The 22,425-nt window shown below is 39.7% G+C and overlaps 1 protein-coding gene and 1 pseudogene across 1 annotated transcript in view; one reads left to right on the top strand and one right to left on the bottom strand.

Moving 5' to 3' along the window:
• The window catches only part of AP4S1 (adaptor related protein complex 4 subunit sigma 1), a 48,736-nt gene that overhangs the window by 17,109 nt on the left and 9,202 nt on the right, over nucleotides 1-22,425 (top strand). Inside the window, exons 2-5 of the mRNA XM_029950402.1 lie at nucleotides 11,770-11,973; nucleotides 15,068-15,154; nucleotides 15,992-16,060; nucleotides 22,306-22,317. Of these exons, the coding sequence (XP_029806262.1) occupies nucleotides 11,836-11,973; nucleotides 15,068-15,154; nucleotides 15,992-16,060; nucleotides 22,306-22,317 (306 nt within the window). The 5' untranslated portion in view covers nucleotides 11,770-11,835. The remainder of the gene's footprint in view (nucleotides 1-11,769; nucleotides 11,974-15,067; nucleotides 15,155-15,991; nucleotides 16,061-22,305; nucleotides 22,318-22,425) is intronic.
• Nucleotides 18,095-19,788, bottom strand: LOC115301068 (annotated as a pseudogene).

Here is a 22,425-nt window from a genome sequence, read left to right as displayed (position 1 = left end):
TTAAAAATTTTTTAAAAAGAGAAGTATTTTTTAACATTTATTTTTGAGAGAGGGGTGAGAGAGAGAGAGAGAGCACAAGTTGGGGAGAGGCAGAGACAGGGGGAGATACAGAATCTGAAGCAGGCTCCAGGCTCTGAGCTGTCAGCACAGAGCCCAACATAGGGCTTAAACTCACCAACCATGAGATCATGACCTGAGCTGAAGTTGGATGCTCAACTGACTGAGGCACCCAAGTGCCTCCCAAAATTTTTTTAAATTTAATTTTCTTTTAGAGAGAGAGAGAGTACATGCAAAGGAGAGGAGAAAAGGGAAAGAGAGAGAGAGATAATCATAAGCAGGCTCCATGCTTAACTTAAGGCAGAGCCCAATGCAGGGCTCAATCCCACAACCCTATGATCATTCAGGTGAATTGAAATCAAGACTTGGCAGCTCAACTGCCTGAGCCACCCAACTGCCCCTCTCCTTTTTTATTTAAAAAAAATTTTTTTAATGTGTATGTATTTTTGAGAGAGGCAGAGTGTGTGGGGGGGAGGGGCAGGGAGAGAGGGAGAATCTGAAGCTGACTCCAGGCTCTGAGCTGTCAGCATGGAGCCCAGTGAGGGACTCAGACCCACAAACCATGAGATCATGACCTGTGCTGAAGTCGATGCTTACCTGACTGAAACACCCAGGCACCCCATCCCTTTCCTTTTTAAAACGCTAACTTCTTATTTGTAATAATTTTAGATTTATAAAGCATTGCAGGGGCACCTGGGTGGCTCAGTCAGTTAAACCTCTGACTTCGGCTCAGGTCAGATCTCACATTCATGGGTTCGAGCCCTGCGTCAGGCTCTGTGCTGACCTCTAGCTCAGAGCCTGGAGCCTGCTTCCGGTTCTGTGTCTCCTTCTCTCTCTGCCCCTCCCCCTCTCATGCTCTGTCTCTCTCTGTATCAAAAATAAATTAAAAAAAACATTTTAAAAAATTAAAAAAATAAAATAAAATAAAGCATTGCAAAGATAGTATAGAGTATTTCTGAATACCAGACCCATCTCCTCTAATGTTCTCATTTCGTATTGGTATATTTATCAAATCTAACTTTGTTATATTTATCAAATCTAAACTTTGGTATATTTATCAAATCTAAAAAAAAACTAACATGGTTAATTGAGTAAAAAATAAATTGATAAATAAAATAAAATAAAATAAACTAACATGGGTAGCATTACTATCAACTTTTAAAGTTTGTTTGTTTATATATTTATTTATTCTTAAGTAATTTCTGTGCCCAATGTGGGGCTCCAATTTACAACCCCAAGATCAAGAGTTGTATGCTCTTCTGAATGAGCCAGTCAGATGCCCTCACCAGTTTTTTATTAATATACTTGTTCTGTTCCAGGATACCACATTGTGTGTGGTCACCATTATCTCAATCTGCTCTAATCTGTGACAGTTTCTCACATTTCCCTTGTTTTTCCTGATCTTGACAGTATAGGGATATACAGGTCAGATATTTTTCAGAATATCCTTTCATTTGGTGTTGTCTAATGTATTTTCACATGATTAGAATGGGGTTGTGGGTTTGGAGACAAACACCCCAGAGAGGAAGCACTTTTCTCATCACCTCATATCAGGGGGACATGACATCCCTGATGATGTTAGCCTTCATCACTTGGTTAAGGTGCTGTGCGCCAGGTGTCTCTACTGTAAGGTTACCGTTTTCCATGTCTGTATGCTGTCCTTAGTAAGTTACTAAGTCCAGCTCACCCTCCATTGGGTGGGAGCAATTCAGCTCCACTTCCTGGAGGAGAGCGTATAAACATATATACAGGTATCTCCTTCTATTATTAAGACTTTGCTCTTATGAAAGACCTATATTAGTACCTGTTTTCATGAACTGAAAGAAATCCAAAGAGGATTTCACATTTATGAAAAAAGGAGGAAAGCAAAAAGGGCACCGAGAGTCTGTGTTGCAGCGAGCAGTCACAGAGGCAGCACACACCCCGACCAAGCTCCTTCCCGGTGGCTGCAGTCTGCATGCCAGCATCAAGCCACCAGAGCTTTGAACTGGCTCTGAGCACCTGTGCTTTCTCTTGATTTAGTTTTTACATCCCTTAGGCATCAGAAAAACCTAGAAGAGGTTACTTTTTTGCGTCTGGTAATGCTCAAAATTTTTCCCATATAAATTAATGGTAATTGCTTCTTTGCTTTACCGCCATTTCAGCTTAGGAAAGGCTTCCCAGGAACATTCGACTTTCAGATAGCAAGGGGAAACCTGCATTTGGGATTCTTCTCTACTGTTTATTTATTTACTCAATCTTGTATTTATTAGTATGCAACCATCTCAACCCCTCTACCTCTTAGACCTCCGATCCCAAACCCCCATCCCCTGGCAACTCTTAATCTACTTACTATCTCAAGACATTTTCCCCTTCTGACATTTCATATAAATGGAATCATACAATATATTTTCCTTGTGACTGGCTTCTTTCATTTAGCATAATGTTTTCAAGGTTCACCTGTCTACTCTTTTCTTTCTTTCTTTCTTTCTTTTTTTTTTTTTTGGTTTTATTTCTTATTTTTGTATGATTTCTATCTAGTCTCAATAATCTTCTTGTCTTTCTTTTTTTGTTTGTTTTTTTTTTTTGAGAGAGAGAGAGATCATGAGCAGGGGAGGGGCAGAAAGAGAGAGAAAGAATCCCAAGCAGGCTCCATTCACATTGTCAGTGCAGAACCCAATGTGAGGCTTGAACTCACAAATCATGAGATCATGACCTGAGCTGAAATCAAGAGTTGGATGCTTAACCAACTGAGCCACCCAGGTGCCCCATCTGTCTAGTCTCTATAATCTTTATTCAGATCTTGCTTCTACATAATGGTAATCCATGTGGATATAGAATTTGGTGTTGTGATTCTTCTGCAAAGTCTGCATATTTGTTTTAATGGTTAAAATACATCAAGTTGGTGTTCATTTAATACTTGGTTCTCAGGGTCCCTGGGTTGCTCAATCGGTTAAGTGTCCGACTTTGGCTCAGGTAATGATCTCACAGTTCATGAGTTCGAGCCCTCTGTCAGGGTCTGTGCTGACAGCTCAGAGCCTGGAGCCTGCTTCAGATTCTGTGTCCCTCTCTTTCTGCCCCTCCCCCACTCAGGCTTTCTCTATCACTCATAAATAATAAAAACTTTTAAAATTTTTCTTTAAATACTTGGTTCTCAGTTTGTAGTATCTGAGCTTGTTTCATTTTTCACTACTATAAATAATGTTGCTATAAATATTTGCATGCATATGAATTTTAAATTATACCTTAGAATAAATTCTCAAGACTGAAATGCTGGAGTTAAAAGGTAGAATCATTTTGATGATTTTTTTTTTTGGTTAAATTCTATCAAGTTACACTGTAGAAAATTTGTAACAATTTAAGGGACCATTAACAATGTATACAGACACCTGTCTCTTTCCTTATAATCTTATCAGTATTTCATTCTAGTTTAATACACAATAAAAGAGGAAATGAAAGAAGGCATTGTGTTAAATGTTTACAAGAATTACATTATTTTCCTCATTTAATCTTCCACCAACACTCTGTAAGGTAGCTTTTACTCCCAATTGACAGAGGAAGGACTGGGTGCCAAAGGCTTCAGGAGTAACAGCCAGAGGGCAAATACCAAAGGTCAAGTCCTGGAAGATTGCAGAACTCCAAGCCAGATCATTTAGAACTAAGGCCGGGGAAAGAATGGGAGCCAAGGCACTGGATCCAGGAGGACAAAGACCCAGGAAAGCCTGAGCTAGCATGATTCAACAGGAGGTGCTCCTGACGAAATCCAAAACATATCTTTTTAGTGCCTTTTTATAGAATACAGCCACGGCTTTGTGAGTGGACCTGGCTCAGTTAAAAGAACCTGAAGAGAATGAACACTAGGCTAAGCCTCTTGATATACTTTGTTTATACTTAGGTTTAAAAAATAAAGTTGAGGGGCGCCTGGGTGGCTCAGTCATTTAAGTGTCCGGCTTCGGCTCAGGTCATGATCTCACTGTTTGTGGATTTCAGCCCTGCATTGGGCTCTGTGCTGATAGCTCAGAGCCTGGAGCCTGCTTCAGATTCTGTGTCCCCTCCCCTCTCTCTCTGACCCTCCCTTGCTCACGCTCTCTCTCTCTCTGTCTCACAAAAATAAATAAAAAACATTGAAAAAATTGAAAAAAGAGTACAGTATGGAAAGGAGGAAATTAAAAATAAAAAATAAAAAATAAAGTTGCCATGCTTGCATGCATATTTATGTGTAAATGTATAGAAACTCTAGAAAGATATACAGAAAAGGTAAAAATATTGGTTTTATCTTTGAGAAAATTGACAGACTTTGGGGCAGGAATTGGGGTACCTGTATGTTTGCTTTTTTTGAGTGCTTATGTGATTATTATTTCATTCATTCAACAAACATTTTATTATCTATATACTAGGCACTGTGCAAAGATCTGAAATAAAATATGGACCCTACCCACAAGTATATGTTCTAGTGTAGTGTTTTTCAAACTTTGGGCCATAGGTATATAGTGGCTTCTGACATTAAAAATCAGTAGGTCATATTGGATTATAACCCAAAGTATAAAATAAAATATCCATGAGTTTCTACTGATACAAAGAAGTGATTTAGTAAACGAATAAATAAATAATGGGGTACAATAGACAGATTTCCTGTGCAGTAGAATTCCAAATAATTTACATAGATACTTCTCCCTCAAAGAGATGGAACATAACTTTCCACCCCTTAAATTTAGGCTATATAATGACTTCCCTCCAAAGAGTACAGTATGGAAAGGAGGAAATAAACTTATAGTAGAGCAACCTGACAAAAACTACCTCTGCCAGGTGACCAAGGTCAATATCAACAATGATAGACCATGTTAATAGTATGTGCCTTTCACATGTTGTGATGAAAATATTGCTTTGCCTCTATGGTCTTCTTCCCCAAAACCCACAACCACAGTCTAATCATGAGTAAAACATCAAACAAATTCCAATAGAAGCACATTCTATAAAATACCTGACCAGTATTTTTTAAAACTGTCAAGATCATCAAAAAACTGAAAAACTGTCAGAACCAAGAGAATTCTAAGGAGACATAAAGATTAAATATAATGCAATATCTTAGATAGGGTCCTGGAACAGAAAAAGGGCATTTGGTAAAAAGCAAGGGAATGTGAGTATAGACTTCAGTTAATAGTAATATACTATATTGATATTCATTAATTGTAACATAAGATGTTAATAAGGGAAACTGGGTATGGGGTATATGGGAACTCTGTGTACTGTCTTTGCAATTTTATCTATGAATCTAAAACTGCTCTAAATAAATCTATGAATTTAAAAAGATTAGTGGGCCACAATTAGCATTTCCCCTCAACATTTTATTGCAACAGTTTTCAAATATATGACAAAGTTGAAAGAATTTCAGTGAATTTGTATATGTTCACCACCAAGATTCTACCATTAATATTTTACTATACTTTCATTAGCATATATCTAACCATCCATCTATCACTAATTTATCTTAGTTATTTTGGTGCACTTCAAAGTAAACTACAGCTCTCAATATACTTCTCCCAAATACATGAATATCATTAACTAGAGTATTAGTTTCTTTTTATATAAAATTTATGATAAATGCATGAATTATTTTAATGTTTATTCATTTTTGAGAGAGTAAGAGACAGAGCACAAGAGGGGGAGGGGCAGAGAGAGAGGGAGACACAGAATATGAAGCAGGCTCCAGGCTCTAAGCTGTCAGCACAGAGCTCCAGGCAGGGCTCGAACCCAGGAACAGCGAGATCATGACCTGAGCTCAAGTCAGGGGCTTAACCAACTGAGTGACCCCAAATTCATGAATTTTTAATGTACATTTGATAAGTTTTGAAAAATCCATATATCTATGTAACCGAAATACTTCAAAACTACATTTTGTATAAAATCTCATAGAAATCACTAGAGTACAATATGTATGGTATGGGTAGGTATTGTTTGGAGAACTTCGTATATATCTGAATCATGTACATGTACCTGTATGCTGGGTCACAATGTAAGATACAGCTCTTATTGTCACAATAAAAAAATAAAAATCACTGGTCTTGTAGGGCAGCTCTGTGTGTAATCAAATAATGATTATATAGGATGACAAGGTTTGTAAGACACAGCAATGGGTTAGAAAGAAGGGACTGGGAGGACCTGGGTGGCTCAGTTGGTAAAACTTCTGACTCTTGATTTAGTCTCAGTCATGATCTCACAGGTTTATGGGTTCAAGCCCTGCATCAGGCTCTCCACCAATAATGGGGAGCCTGCTTGGGATTCCCTCTCTGTCCCTCCCCTGCATTTGCTAGCACATACACAATCTCTCTCTCTCTCAGAATCAATGAATATACTTAAGAAAGAGGAGACTGGGATAAGCAGGAAAGGCTCCACTGAAGAAAACAGATGATATATTATCATAATAACATTTGCCAGCACTTATATAGCACTTAACTAGCAAACACTGTTTTAAGAACATTACATATACTGGGGCACCTGGGCAGCTCAGTCGATTAAGTGTCCAACTCTTGATTTTGGTTCAGGTCATGATTCCAGGGTAGTGGGCTCCATGCTGGGCACGGAGCCTGCTTGGGATTCTCTCTCTTCCTCTGCCTCTCCCCCATTCACTGACTCACTCACTCACTCTCAAAATAAATAAACTGGTAAAATGTAAAGATCAAATAAAATGTTAACATTTAAAAAAATACACACACACTAACTCCTCTAATCCTCACAATCCAGAAAGTTAGGAACTATACTATTCCCAGTGTACCATGGATTGAGTACTAAAAGATTAAATAACTTGCCCAGGTTCAAAAAACTAACTATAAAGCCCCAATTCATGCTTTTTTACTATTATGCTCTATGAGGACTTTATGTTTTCCTTGTATAAATGTGCTTCTTAACTTGGAAGGTTTTGTTACAATCACTTTTATGGGGTCAAGACTGTTTTTGTCTAATATTGTGTGTGTGTGTGTGTGTGTGTGTGTGTATTACTATAACCCAGAGGTAGAAAGGGTATTAGCCATTATTAAATACTTCTTTGAGTTCTAGAAACTTCATACTCTACCATTTTCATGCATTGTAGTAGTTTGGTATTTTCCAACTTAATTGTGCACAGCATTAGAGAATATTGACTTGATTGTTCCCAGAGCTACCTGAAGTTGATATTTATTTAGCTTAACTGAACACTCATGATGCTAATACACTGAGCAAGGCAAAGAGGAAATGTGATCAAGGGAGCATTATAAGTCAGAAGACCTGAATTCAGGACTTCACTCTACCTCTCAGATTATCAGTTTTCCTATTTGCAAAATGAAGAAAGTGCATGTCCGGGAAGACAGATGTAAGGTGCATGTGTTGCCACACCCTGTTTCCTAACCCACGGACATTACTAAACATTCAACACAATCCTTCCCAACAAGGTGCTCTCAAAGGAGCTCATACAGTTAGTCACAGTTGGCACTCAAGTTGAAATCTGTCATCTTTAGATAGGACAGTCTGTAAAGACTCTTCCAGTTCTAACCCCCAGAATACAGCATCAGAAATATAAAAATGATGTCCAATTCAGTGTGTGTTTCAATCTTTCCAGTCTGTCTTTTCTGTAGGCATTAAGTTTATATCCTGTGGGGTACTGGGGCATTGATCTGCTCGTATTCTACAATGACTCTACCGGTCGCCCTCATCTTGGCCTTCAGGCATCCTAACCCCCTTTGTGTAATGCTTACCCCAGTGAAATTTCCCTCCTTCATCTGTCCTTGAGTCACACAGGCTCTTGGGTATGGAATCCCCTAACTTCTGGCAATCAAAACATCCTCTTCAGCCTTGTGGGTTGATGAATGCAGAGTTTTATAAACAAAGGAAGTTCATACCTACTCCTTGGCCACTCCCAGCACTTGTCTAAGCATATTCTTTGCTTATTGCCCTACCTGAGTTTCATAATTATTTGACTTCCCTCCTCCCTGATGATTAGTAACCAGGATAGGTGCTTAAAGCATTCATCTTCTGCTCTGAAACATGTATTTGTCTCTGAGTCTCCACATTGTATATTTCGGCATTGTGTATTTTATAATAGGGTTTCCAGGTTTTGGTTGGCCACTTTATTACCACTGTGTAATCCTACAGTTATAAATTGTGTAATTGTTTATGAGCATGCAGAAAAAAAAAGATGATGTATTCGAGTCTTTAGATGCCTTCAGCTACTATTTTCAAGACTTGCATCCTAATGAGTGTCAACTCAACACGCCCTTGTTTGCCATCCTTGCTCTTGAGGTCAGTGGGAAGGAATGCTGTGCTTGTTAAGGTGGAAACCAATTTGATCTGTTGGTGTATCGTCTCAATGCGATCATTTTACATCTCATTTTACCACTTAATGCAGCCCGGGCATTTAAAGGCAAAGGTTTGGCCATGAGTACCTTTGAGACAATATTTTTTTCCTTCTACCCAGTAGTTGGAATCAAGAGTATAGGACTGTAGCTTCTAAGTTTTGTGAAAATTGCTTTAAGTTTTTTTAATGTTTATTTATTTTTGAGAGAGAGAGAGACAGAGTGTGAGAAGGGAAGGGGCATAAAGAAAGGAGACACAGAATCCAAAGCAAGCTCCAGGCTCTGAGCTGTCAGCACAGAGCCCGACATGGGGCTTGAATCCATGAACTGTGAGCTCATGACCTGAGCCAAAGCTGGATGCTTAACCGGCTGAGCCACCCAGGCGCCCCTGAAGATTATTTTAAAATAACTTTGCTAAAAGGGACTAAAAGAATGGGTAATAACTTAATTTACTAGTCGCGGCCATAATTTACTGGCAGTAATTTGTGAGAAGAAAAGCAGGCCTTAATACCAAATGACTAAACAGACTATGTTGCAATCCCACCTACAGTAGTGAGCTTATCTTCCTGGAAAAGTGAATGACCACAGGCCTCCCCACTGGCACAGCTGCTGTGTCCCGGCTGGGCTGGTCTAGATAACATCCTGTTCTGCACCCTGAATGAACACAGCAGCCCAGGCTTTGCCAGACTGGGCCTGGCTCTTTCTAGCTCTTAATGTTTGGAATTGTTGTGAGATAACCACCTGTCTGATAGGGCTTAGGAAATAAGAGATGACCTGGGAGGGCAAAAAATAACACAAAACCTAGTCCAAGAATTATCCCATAATCTGTTGCAACTTTGTAGAATTATTCCAAATTTTATGAGTTCATTGAAGGACTGTTATTAACCTTGATCTTTTACACTGAATTATCATAGATACTACAGAATGTAAATATGATACTGGCAGGTGAGTCAGTAAAGTAGCTCTGAAACTCATGATGAAAGCAGCACTGGCCGGGGGTGTCTGGGTGGCTCAGTTGGCTAAGCATTCACCTTCAGCTCAGGACATGATCTCATGGTTTGTGGGTTCACGCCTCACATCAGGCTCTGTGCTGACAAATCCCAGCCTAGAGCCCGCCTTGATTCTTCGGTTTCCCACTCTCTCTGCCCCTCCCCTGCTTGCACTGTGGTGTCTGTTGTCTCTTTCTCTCTCTCTCTCAATAATAAATAAACATTAAAAAAATTAAAAAAGAGGGGTGCCTGGGTGCCTCAGTTGGTTAAGCGTCCAACTTTGGCTCAGGTCATGATCTTGCAGTTTATGAGTTCGAGCCCCACATCAGGCTCTGTGCTGACAGCTTGGAGCCTGGAGCCTGCTTCGGATTATGTGTGTGTGTGTGTGTGTGTGTGTGTGTCTCTCTGTTCCTCCCCTGGCTATTGTCAATATTGTGTTCTTTTGCACTGATCACTTCAAAATCCCAGTAAGTATAGGAGGAACAAGCATGATACACCTGAGTTAGAAATAAAACTGCAATAACGAACCCTTGAGTGATAAGGACGAGTTAGCAGGTGTCAGGGGTCTGGGCATGCGCTTGGCCTCAGAGCTATACCTCATTTCTGACCCAAAGTAATCTGGAGTCTCTAAGTATTCTAATATCCCTAAACTTCAGTTTGCTTGGCCTTAGAATGGGGATAACACAAGCACCTGCCTCAGAATTGTGAGAATTAAATAAAATATGTAAATTGCTTGATAAAGGAGCTTACATAGGACTTGTTAGAGGGCCTTGTGGGGGGACTTTGGCAAATAGTAGAGATTACTACTTTGGCTTACAACACTGAGAAAAGAAAAGTTTACTCTAGATCTTGTCTCCACTGTCCATAAAATAAGTTTCACATTCCTTAGTGTGACTTCTAAAGCCGATTTTATTTTATGTGAGCAGCCAAATTTCCTGCAACCATTATGCTTGCCCCCTGAACTACATGTGCAGTGGACTTCCCAGAGATACCCCTATTTTCTCTGCCTCACAGTCACTCCCTCTGGATCATTCTTCAAGATCTTGCTCAAGTGCCCCTTCCCTGGGAAGCCATTTCCACCTCTCCCATGCTGGTCCTTGTCCTTCCCTTCTGTGCACCATAGTCGTTTATCTGTCCCGGTCACAACTCATCTCCTGGTACTGCTATTACTTGTTTACCTATCTGGCCCCTTTGCTAGGGGTAAAGATCAGAAGATCAGAAATCACTACTTCTTAATTTTCCACCAAATAGAACTTTATAGTTCTAGTACAAATACCTCCCTCCCCCCACACTTTGCCTTTTATGTGCTGAATTTTTGCTCAAGCAATGAGGAATTGCTCATATTCTTGATATCCTTTTGAATATTAGCAGAGACTGAAGCAAAATACCCTGGCTGTGTCTGTATAACCTCAACACAGTCAGTAGGATGAAGAAAATTAGACTGTAGGTTATGTGACTATCTCAACTCTCAGGATGGCTCTGAGTCTGAATCTCCCGAAGAACAAATTGCCAGGCAGCCCTGGATTACAGAAAGGCAGGGGACAACATTCACTCAGAAGATCTGCATCAGTGTCATACTCAGCACTGGACAGTTCTTTCCATCTGGGGAAAATCTCCATAATTTTCAACTTCTAAACTTTTTAATAAGACCTTTTTGCATTTTTACATGTGTATGACTTGAGCAGTGTTATCAATGTTTCTATAAGTATTTACTGTGATTTTCTGTATCACGTAATTCCAGCAATTTTGTACTTTAATAAAATGTTCTACTCTCTCTGCCCCTCCTCTGCTCGTGCTCTGTCTCTGTCTCTCTGTCTCCCTCAAAAGTAAACAAACATTAAAAAATTTTTACAAAGGACGGGAAGGCGCCTGGGTGGCTCAGTTGGTTGAGCGTCCGACTCTGGCTCAGGTCATGATCTCATGCCCTGTGGGTTCACGCCCCATGTCAGGCTCTGTGCTGACAGCTCAGAGCCTAGAGCATGCTTTGGATTCTGTGTCTCCCTCTCTCTCTGCCCTTCCTCTGGTTGTGCTCTGTTTGTGTCTCTCTCAAAAGTAAATAAACATTTAAAAAAAGTTTTTTTTAATGTACTAAACATTGCAAAAAAAGAAAAAGAAAAAAAATCACCACTTCTTCCACTTTACATTCTCTTGGTACTTGACACATAGTTGGTGCCAAAAAAAAAAAAAAAAGATGAATCAAATGAACAAATATGAGTAGAAAGACTGGAGACTCAAAAATGTTTTAGAAGATAACTAATGAATATATGTTTAGTTTTTTATTGAAATTTCATTTAATTCATAGGAGTAAAGACCAGTATTATCAGATCACATTTTATTTACTTCTGGTTCATCTGGAGAATACATTTAATGATATTCTTTGAGGACTGATCGTACCTTTTTGTTGTTCTTTCATCCCTCAGGTTCTAGTTTCAGATACCCCCCGACAAAAACTTTTGAACTATCTGGAAAAATACCAGCCAGGAAAAATGATAAAGTTTTTCCTCATGGTGAATAAACAAGGGCAGACCCGACTTTCTAAATACTATGAACATGTGGAGATCAGTAAGCGTACACTGCTGGAAACAGAAGTCATCAAGAGCTGTCTCTCCCGATCCAATGAGCAAGTAAGTTTCTGATTCTCTCTTTTATCTCTGTGTTCAACTTGGCAATGGCAGATCTGTTACTACTGAGTCTCAAGGGTCATCATTTTCTTTGAACTACATTCTTTCTGCAGATATTAGGGAAAATAACAAATGAAGTGACATGAAGACTGAAGCATAGCTCGCTTCATATCCCCTTATGGAAAATACAAACGAGGAAAACCAGGAAACATCTTGAGTTCTTATTTAGGCCAGCATATTTGTCTCAATGCACTGTGAAAGTGGCAGCTCAAATTTATTCCAGCTAATAGACATCTCTTCTTTTCTTGTTCTTATGAATTTAGCTCTCACAAGTCTCAGGAGTGCCTCCAGCAGGTGGCTTTCTTTAAGCCAAGAGATGGAGGTCAAATGATTGGTATAGAGGTGAGCACGCAAGACCCACTTTGTGCCAGAGGATAATAATATGATTCTCACATGGAGTGTAATTTTTTTTCTGCTTATCATTTTTGTAAACTTAACACCAATGTAATACTAGAACTAGTGATTTAAAACAAAACAAATTCAGTCAAATAAGTGTCTGATTTCAGCTCAGGTCATGATCTACAGTCCGTGAGTTTAAGCCCCTCGTCGGGCTCTGAGCTGTCAGCTCAGAGCCTGGAACCTGCTTCAGATTTTCTCTCTCTTGCTCTCTCTCTCTCTCTGCCCCTCCTCCACTCAAGCTCTGTCTCTCTCAAAAAAAATGAGTAAACATTAAAAAAATAAAACAATAAATTTGATTTGAACTTGTCTTGTGTTATTATGTAGATGGAGTAAATAGAAGTTAAAAATTAATAGAAAATAACAAATCTATCCATTCTGTCAAAGTTGAGGTTAAATAAAATGATTAATAGCAAATAGGAATTTGAAAAACTGAGTCCGTTTTTACAAAAGTTTAATTTAATTAATTCGATTTAGTTTAGTTAGTTTAATTATTTTAATCGGAGAATTACTGAATCCAGGTCTTAAACTTTGAGTCCACTGGAAATCACTGAGTGCAGCAAAATCAGAAAGCTTATTTAAATCGCCAGTTAATTTTGCCACTTCTCCATTTCACAGCATATGTAGAAAGGCTGCTTGTGGGAACCACTGCTAAGTCTTAAAATATTAAGGTACATCTGTGCTCAGAAGTTACATATTGGAACTGTGTTTCCCTTGGCTCCTAAATTGATTTTCCAGTCTCAACGTCCCAGAGTCCTCTCTGAATTACCACTTTGGCCTGGCATGGCACACGCCGCCTCACGTAGTTCTCTAAAGGAAACAGAAACTATTAAAGGGCCGTGTTAATAGCCACATACTTTAAGATAAACAAACCCCAGAAGCATTCCTGTTCACTCTTTCTGCAGAATGCAGGCACTGCACAGTTTCAGGCACCATTTTCACTGATGGGTTACCACCCTTTGAAATATATGCTTTGGAATGAATACACTGTTACACATTGTTGAAGCATTCTAAATTGTTTTAGTTTTAAAAGGAACCCCCTGGGATTTGGGATAATTAGGCACTGAAGTAACACAATCTCAGCTTAGTTTTTATTTTATCCATGAAGGTACTTGGGTCCTTTTTTTTTTTTTTTTTTTGAATGTCAGAAACTCCTGAGAAGCTTTGAAAAATGCTCTTCAGTTCTTTCATATATGATGTGTTTCCTTGAAAGATCCAGCTGAGCAGAAATCACACTGGCTCTACAGTGAACCAACAGCTGCAGAATGGTCCTGTACTTCGTACTTTTATCATAATTTTATTTCATTTTTTTAATTTGAAAGAAAGAGAGAGAGAGGGAGAGGAGAGTGAGAGAGAGAGAGAGAGAGGGAGGGAGAGAGAATCTTAAGTGGGCTCCATGCTCAGTGCAGAGCCCAACATGGGGCTCGATCCCACAACCCTGAGATCATGACCTGAACTAATTCAAGAGTCAAACACTCAACCGAGTCACCCAGGCGCCTCTATCCTAATTTTACATAAGAGCCTCAAATCCCTCTATTTTATAGATTGTCAAATGACTTTCCCATGGAAGAAATTTCAAATTAAAACTTACCACTCCATCTCCAGGTGCATTGGGGCACCAAGAGCAATTATGCCAGTGCAAAAAGCCATACAGTTCACTGTCAGTCACATTTGATCAAGCACACCTGAAGTTCCAAAGAAAGGACAGCACTGTGCCATTAGCCTGCTGTCCAATTCCTGTTTACCCAGTGCCTTCCCAACACCCTTTGTACAATGGCTGTAGGAGAGACATGAACCGGGGGGGGGGGGGGGGGGGGGGGGGGGGGGGGGGGGGGGGGGGGGGGGAGTTATTCTATCCACAAGTCAGTGGTGGTAAACTAGTTATTAACTCATAGGAAGCAATGTTTACAATGGGAGATTTTGTCTAGCATCTGCCCAACAAAAGCCAAAACTTTAATTAATTAATAAAAGAGTCTACATTGATTCTTTTCATGGGTCTAAGAGAAAGAAATCAAGATTTTTTTATGTGTGTATGCTATGTATATTTAGCTGTTCATTGGCTATTAAATAGGACAACTAAATCTCTGATTGCTTCCAAAAGAGCCTAGAGGAGATGGAAAGAAGGAAATCTTTGTCACGTTGGCTTATTTTCATGTTGGAGGCAGTTTGGTACCTTTGCCTGCTTATTTCCACACAGAGCAAAGCGAAGGAATGAGGAGTAAGGGGGAACCCACATGGATGCTCAGAGCCTTTTTTTCCAGACCCCTTCTCTGCCTCCCACTAGAAATGCTTCCAAAGCCCCTGAATATTGTGAGGAGGCAACCAACAAAGATTGCTTAACATTTTAAAATTGTGTATTTCTAGGAATGTGTTGACCCGATACTGAAATCAGAACCTAGAAATTATGCATGCCATTTTGAAGAAATACTTGTTGTCGGGGCACCTGGGTGGCTCAGTCAGTTGAGCATCTGACTTCCACTCAGGTCATGATCTTGTGGTTTGTGGGTTCAAGACCTGCATCGGCCCCTCCCCTGCTTGCACTCTTGACTCTGTCTCTCAAAAACGAATAAACGTTTAAAAATTAAAAAAAAAGAAATACTTGTCAACTATGGCACTTAATATCTAACTGTGTTTTTTCTAGTGCTCTTTCATTGAATTTAAGGATTTTAAGCTGATATATCGACAGTATGCAGCTCTCTTCATTGTGGTTGGAGTTAATGACACTGAGGTAAGATAAAAGAGGAGCCTATGAAAAATGCAAGAAAACTAGGAATAATCGTCTGATTTTTATTCCTCTGAAAATTGACATTTTCCTCCCTACTTGCCTACCTAAGAAGTATCTTGACTCTTGAAGGATCTTGGTTTCTGTCAAGGCTAGGAAAAGCTGTGTGGAAAAGAAATACCTAGGATTATTCTTGGATTAGATGAGCAGCTTGTGGGGAGGCACAAAACAACAGAATGCTTTCCTCAACCTTAAGCAATACCAGTGTCCTGCCCTTGTCGTGTGGCACAGTGGGGCAGCTTAAGACAGGTGTAGAGGCCAGTCAGTTGTGGCCTTAAATATAGGCTGACATACCGGAAGCCGGAACAAATGACACATATGACTTGTTATGATTGAATTTCCTCAGATTTAGTTCACCATTCTAGAAATGTCAATCCCAGATCAATAGTCTATGGCTATTAAATCCTTGAAAAATTGTTTAAGATCTAAAATACTTTGAAATCTCAGTTGACTATTTTTTATGTGTGAACCAAACCTTGAGGTAGTTTCCCATCTTCACAAATGGGAAAGTAGTGGCATGAAGAACCGGAAAAGTTGCTTCAGCCAGTTGATGATGAAGTCAGGGAGTAATGCCCAATACCCTCAACACAAGACTCTGTCTGCTTCTAGTCCAGCCAAATTCATATGGACTTAAAATCTTAGAGGTTAAGATTATTGACATTTCCCCTACTGATAAGTATCTTTCCAACAAGTGAGCCATAGAACTATTCTGAATATTTGTCAGTGTCCGATTTCCACATGGGGTATACTAAAATTAATTGTCCCCCTTCCTTTTTATTTTAGAACGAGATGGCAATTTATGAATTCATCCACAACTTTGTGGAAGTTTTAGATGAATACTTCAGCCGGGTGGTAAGTCTAAAAACTAAAAAAATGGTTTTTGTCTTCAACCCAACTTTCCAGAAATAGGTCTATATCAAGAACACGTTAATATATAATTTCAATGTGCATAAGTTAAATCTCAAATGATGCCACATTTTCTTTACCCTTCCTTCTGGCTCATCAAAGTGTTACAAACTTATGTGTACCTGAGGTCTTCATAAAGAATTAGTTCTACAAGACTGAGAACCTCTTATGTCCTTCTTTTAATTAAGAGATTTTGCTATTTAACTTATTCTCCCTCTCTTATTTTTCTTCTGCTTTCCCTCTTAAGGCATCAGGCCCTTTTTAGGAATCATATCTATCCAAATCCTTGCTTTGATGGTCAAAACCAACTGCCTTTAGGAATACAGGAGTTCCTTGCCAAAAGCCTGCTTTTTAAAAAATGAAACCCAGCTGTGTTGAAATATAATTTACATACCCCAAAACTTACCCATTTAAAGTGTATAGGCTTTTTTTGGACCCCTGGCTGGCTCAGTAGGCAGAGCGTGTGACTCTTGATCTCGAGGTTGTCAGTTCTAGCCCCAGGTTGATTGTAGACATTACTTAAAAATAAAACCTTAAAAAACAAATAAATTAGTTAACTACATAAAATAAAGTGCATAGGTTTTAGTACTTACACGAATTGTACAACCATCACACAGTTAATTTTAGAATATTTCTTAACCCCAAACACCACACCTATTAGCATTTCTCTCTAGTGATCCCCATCCACCTGCTCCAGACCCTCGGTAAACACCGGTCTACTTCCTGTCTCTGTAGTTTGCCTGTTCTAGACATTTTATGTAAATGGAATTGTACAGTATGTGTTTTTTTGTGACTGGCTTTTTTTTTTACTTAGCATAATGTTTTCAAGATTCATCCATGTTACAGCAGGTATCAGTTCTTCTTTCCTTTTTATTGCCAGTTAATATTCTGCTATATGTATATACCACATACTGTTTATCCATTCATAAGTTGATGTACATGTGGGTTATTGATACTTTTCACTATTATGAATAATGCAGCTTTGAACATTTGTGTAAGTATTTTTGTGTGGCATCATAGATGCAGTCTACCTAGGAGTAGAATTGCTAGGTGACGTGGTAACTCCATGTTCAACATTTTGAGGCACTGCCAAACTGCCTTTCAAAGTGCCACATGACTTAAACTCTCTTTAACAGTGGTTGAAGGTTTTAATTTCTCCATATTCTTACCAAAATTTGTTGTTATCTGTCTTTTTGTTTATAGCCGTCCTAGTGGGTATGAAGTGGTATAGAGGCCAGTCAATGGTGGTTTTGATTTGCATTTCACAACTGGACAACAAATATTGAGCAGCTTTTCATGTGTTTATTGGCCTTTGTATATCTTTAGAGAAATGTCTATTTAAATCTTTTGCCCATTTTTAGTAGTTCTATTTGTTTTATTATTGTTGAATTATAAGAGTTCTTTGTATATTCTGAATACAAATCTCTTTGAGTGAATTGATTTAATACAAAAACAAATCTATTTGATTGAACTAACGTAATACAATTACCTATTAGATATAATTTGAAAATATTTTCTCCCCTTCAGTGGTTTTCTTTTCACTTTTTTTTAAAATTTGTTTTACATATTTTTGAGAGAGACAGAGACAGAATGTGAGTGGGTTAGGGTCAGAGAGAGAGGGAGATACAGAATCCGAAGCAGGCTCCAGGCTCTGAGCTGTCAGCACAGAGCCCGACGTGGGGCTTGAACTCACAAACTGCGAGATCATGATGCTTACCCGACTGAGCCACCCAGGCGCCCCTCTTTTCACTTTCTTGGTCGTGTTCTTTGAATTCAAATAGTTTTTAATTTTGATGAAGTTCAATTAATTTATTTTTTCTTTCGTGGCTTATGTTTTTGGTGTTATGTCTAAAAAGGCTTTGGAGTGCCTGGGTGGCTCAGTTGGTTCAGTGTCTGACTCTTGATTTCAGCTCAAGTCATGATTCATGTTTCCCTAAAGTCATGAAGATTTACTCCTGTGTTTCATTAACCCATACACAATTACTTGTCCTCGGGTTTGTTGAAGCAATAGGTCAGGCAACATTTGCCACAGTAATGTCTGTCAAAGTGACAGGCCACATTCATCTGAAGGGCACTCCTGACAAAGGCAACTGATTCTGCCATTCTCATCCACCTTATAGTATTTCAGAATGACCAGTTTAACCTTCTTTCACTTATGCTTATTCTTCCTGGAAGTGGTGTTGACTTCTTCCTTTTCTGAGCACCACCACAAAGTCTCAACACAAGATGAAGAGTGGACTCCTTTTACTATTGTAGTCAGACAGAGTCACCCATCTTCCAGTTGCTTCCAGCAAAGATCAGTCTCTGCTGACCAGGAAATTCTTCCTTATCCTGAATCTTGGCCTTCACATTTTCTATTATTTTTGAGGGTTCAGCCTCAAGAGTGAGGGTTTTCATGAAAATCTGCCTGCTGGTGGTGTTTCCACTGCAGATGGTGGATTAGAAAAGCTTGAGTAATTTTTGTACATGGTATGAAGTGTAGGGGGTCTAACTTCATTCTTTTGTATGTGGATATCCAATTTTCCCAGCACCACTGGTTGAAAAGACTGTTCTTTCCCACCCCCACCCCACACAATGAATTGTCTTGGCACCCTTGTCAAGAATCAATTGACTATAAGTGTAAGGATTTACTAGGGCATCTGAGTGGCTCAGTCAGTTGAGCATCTGACTTTGATTTCAGCTAAGGTCATGATCTCATGGTTTCTGAGATCAAGCCCTGAGTTGGGCTCTCTGCTGACAGTGTGGAGCCTGCTTGGTGTTCTTTCTCTCCCTCTCTCTCTGCTCCCCCCCCACCCCGCCTCATATTCTCTCTCTCTTGCTCTCTCTCAACATAAATAAACATTAAAAAAAAAAAAAGGAGCACATGTTAAAAAAAAAAAAGACTCAGTGAAGATGTTTTACTCTGCTCCCACAGGCCTTCCTGAGCCTTGGTTAGACATTCTTGAGAGGTAGTAGTGGCACAAGCTGAGTTTTCAAAGTTGTTATATTTTTTCATTTTGCTTTAACAATTTTTTTTAATATTTATTTATTTTTGACAGAGAGAGCGAGCGAGAGAGCGAGTATGAGCAGGGGAGGGGCAGAAAGAGAGGGAGACACAGAATCCAAAGCAGGCTTCAGGCTCTGAGCTGCCAGCGCAGAGCTCAATGTGGGGCTTAGTCATGAACTGTGAGACTGTGACCTGAGCCGAAGTTGCTGCTTAACTGACTGAGCCTCCCCGGAGGAGCCACCCTTCTTTCATTTTGCTTTTAAATACAAGGATTTGGGAAAAACTGTTTCTTGGCTGCTTCATCTTAAGGCAGTGAGTGAAATATGCTCCATAATAAGTAATATTGAGTTCACTAAAGCCTGCTAAGGGCAAAACTTGTGTTAAGAAGTTGTATCTTCAGCATAACTCCCAGTACCAGAATTGTTTGGCAAACTTCTGCATGGGACAATCAACCAGCCTGTCTTCATTGCCTTAGTGCAATGTTCTCGAAGTGTTCCTGGACCAGCCACATAAACATCACCTGGGAACTTACTAAAAATACAAACTGTGGGCTCACTTCAGACTATTGAACCAGGAACTCTGGGTTGAAATTCAGCAATCTGTGTTTTAACAAGCCTTCTGGATGATTCTGATGCATTCTTAAATTTGAGACCCACTACCTTAATGCCTGAGGCTTACTGTCAGCCATTTCCTAATTCAGGGGTGGGAGCTGGGAAGCTGCCTCATAGCCAGCAGGATGGTAGTGCATCCAGGTAGGAAGGAATTCGTGCCCCCTGAAGCTGGAAGATGGCAAGGGGTCAGGCCTTTCCAGAGACTGGCTTTGAGGAGACAGGGGGCATTCAGGCTGGACTTAAAGTCCATCTTTGTATTGACTGGAGAGAGTGCCATAATCAGCACTGCCCAATATTACTTTCTGCAGTGACAGAAATGTTCTGTACTTGTGCCATCCAGTACAGTAGGCACTAGCCACACATGGCTTTTCAAAACTTGAACTGTGATTAGTGTAAAGAAGGAAGTGAGGAATTTAACTTTAATTCATTTAATCTACCACATGATGCTAGTGGTTATCTTGCTCTTGCTTAATCCTGATGACCACTGTCTTATGTATATATGTATGTATGTATTTTTTAAAGTTTTTTTAAAGTTTATTTATTTTTGAGAGTGAGAGAGAGCATGAGCAGGGGAGGAGCAGAGAGAGAGGGTGAGACAGAATCTAAACCATGCTCCAGGCTCTGAGCTGTCAGCATAGAGCTCGACATGGGGCTTGAACCCACGAACCGTGAGATCATGACCTGAGCCAAAGTCGGATGCTTAACCGACTGTGCTACTTAGTGCCCCTGGATGTATTTTTGAGAGAAAGAATGACCAAGTGGGAGAATTCCAAGCAGGCTCCACACTATCAGCCTAGAGCCTGGAGCAGGACTCAACACAGGGCTCAAACTCATGAACAGTGAGATCATGACCTGAGCCAAAATCACAGAGCCACCCAGGTGCCCCATGACACCGGTTTGCAAGTCAGGGTCTGTGATTCAGAGCTGATCCATGATCAGCCATTTTAAGGGAACACCTGTCAAGAAGACTAACATTTGTCAAAAGAGTAATGTTTAAACCCGAGATAATAATGAGTGAGTACTAGGGCTATCATTGTAAGGTTTTTAAAATTATTATCGTTATTATATTCGGTGACTCAAAATAAATAGCACATTGCTGAATTCTTGCTGTAATACTGGGGCGAGAGTCAGTGACCACATAAACCACAGAAGTGAAGATGAAAATTTAATGTAAACTGGTGATTACACAGGACTCGGACGGTACTGGGAAATGACTCAGTTTAGGAGGACAGTAGCAGAAAGAAGAGAAAAGCGGAGGGAAAAGAGTACTATGGAAAAGGAAATAGAATCTGTCCCAGAGAATGCCTTGTCATTTAAGATTTATTTTTAGGTTTGCGAGTTTTAAACATTCTTTCTGAGGCTATTTTTAATCTTAGTTTCCAAATCTTAAATGTGGAGATCAGTCTCATGCCGTCTGGGCTGAAGGAAGCATCTCAGCATCACATTTCAAAACAAAAAGCCAACCCACTTAGCTTCAACAGAGGCAGTGTTGCAAGAGAAGACAGTGGCTGTTGAGGCGGGCTTACTGTTTTCAGTCCTTCACTTGACAAACCTGAAGTCCTTCCAGAAACAAATTTAACTGTTTACTTTTTCTGTTTCAATAACTTTTTTTAAATGTTTATTTATTTTTGATAGAGAGCATGCATACGAGCAGGGTGGGGACAGAGAGAGAGTGCATGAGTAGGGGAGGGACAGAGAGGAAACAGGATCTGAAGAAAGAGCCTGAAGCGGGGCTTGACCTTGCGAACCATGAGATCATAATCTGAGCCAAAGTCTGACGCTTGACTGACTGAGCCACCCAGGCCCTCCCAACTTTATGATATAAACATCTATGATCATTGAAAAAAATTAAAAGTACATATAAGCAAAAAGAAAGGGGAGAAGATCATGAGTAAGTTCATGAACTACTGATACATACTATTAGGAACATTTCCTTTGTACTTTATGGATCCAACTATATCTGTATCTATCTCTACATATACATATATCCGTGGGATACTACTAAATATACCGTGTTGTAACTTGCTTTTTTTAACTTAACAATGTCAGTCCTTATATATCTTATCCTTATTTGTGGATCTGGTATAATTTATTTAACTAGTCCTCCACCTCGATAGATACTTAGCTTGTTTTCAACCATTTGCTACTATAAACAACATTACCCTGAACATCCTACCACACATTGTTATGCTGTTATCTAATGTTATGCTAATTATCTCCTTAGAATAAACTTCTAGAAATAAAACTGACGGATTCAAAGGGTATGCGTATTACTAAGGCTTTTGATACACATATCAAATTAGCTACACATCATCTGTACAGGCTGAGTTAGTCCATCCCCTCGACATTCCAAAGATGAATTGTTCTGGTTGGCAGAATTCCTCTAAACTGCAGTCTGGATTTTTTTTTCTTTTTTTTCCCCTTTTTTAAAAGAAAGCACAAACCCAGACTCTGGGCCTTCCTGCTCTCAGATTTCTATGTACAGAGCTGCATCCCCCACCCGCTCCCGGCTCCCGGCCAGAGCAGCTGCTAACTGCTAAGCGCACGTGTCCCAGGGGCTCGTTCTCATCCTCGCACTCTTTTCTCTTTTCCAGAGTGAATTAGATGTATCCTTTTTCAAAGCTGTGAGCCAGGTCTTTCTCAGTACTTGGCAAAGCACAGGCTAGTGCTGATCAGGTAAGTGCCCTGGGTCAGGAAAACAATCCAGCAGAATC

This window comes from Suricata suricatta, chromosome 9 (genome assembly GCF_006229205.1).
Source record: "Suricata suricatta isolate VVHF042 chromosome 9, meerkat_22Aug2017_6uvM2_HiC, whole genome shotgun sequence".
Taxonomy (NCBI): Eukaryota; Metazoa; Chordata; class Mammalia; order Carnivora; family Herpestidae; genus Suricata; species Suricata suricatta.
Note: the sequence above shows the minus strand (reverse complement) of the source record. Positions and strands in the feature narration are given on the sequence as shown.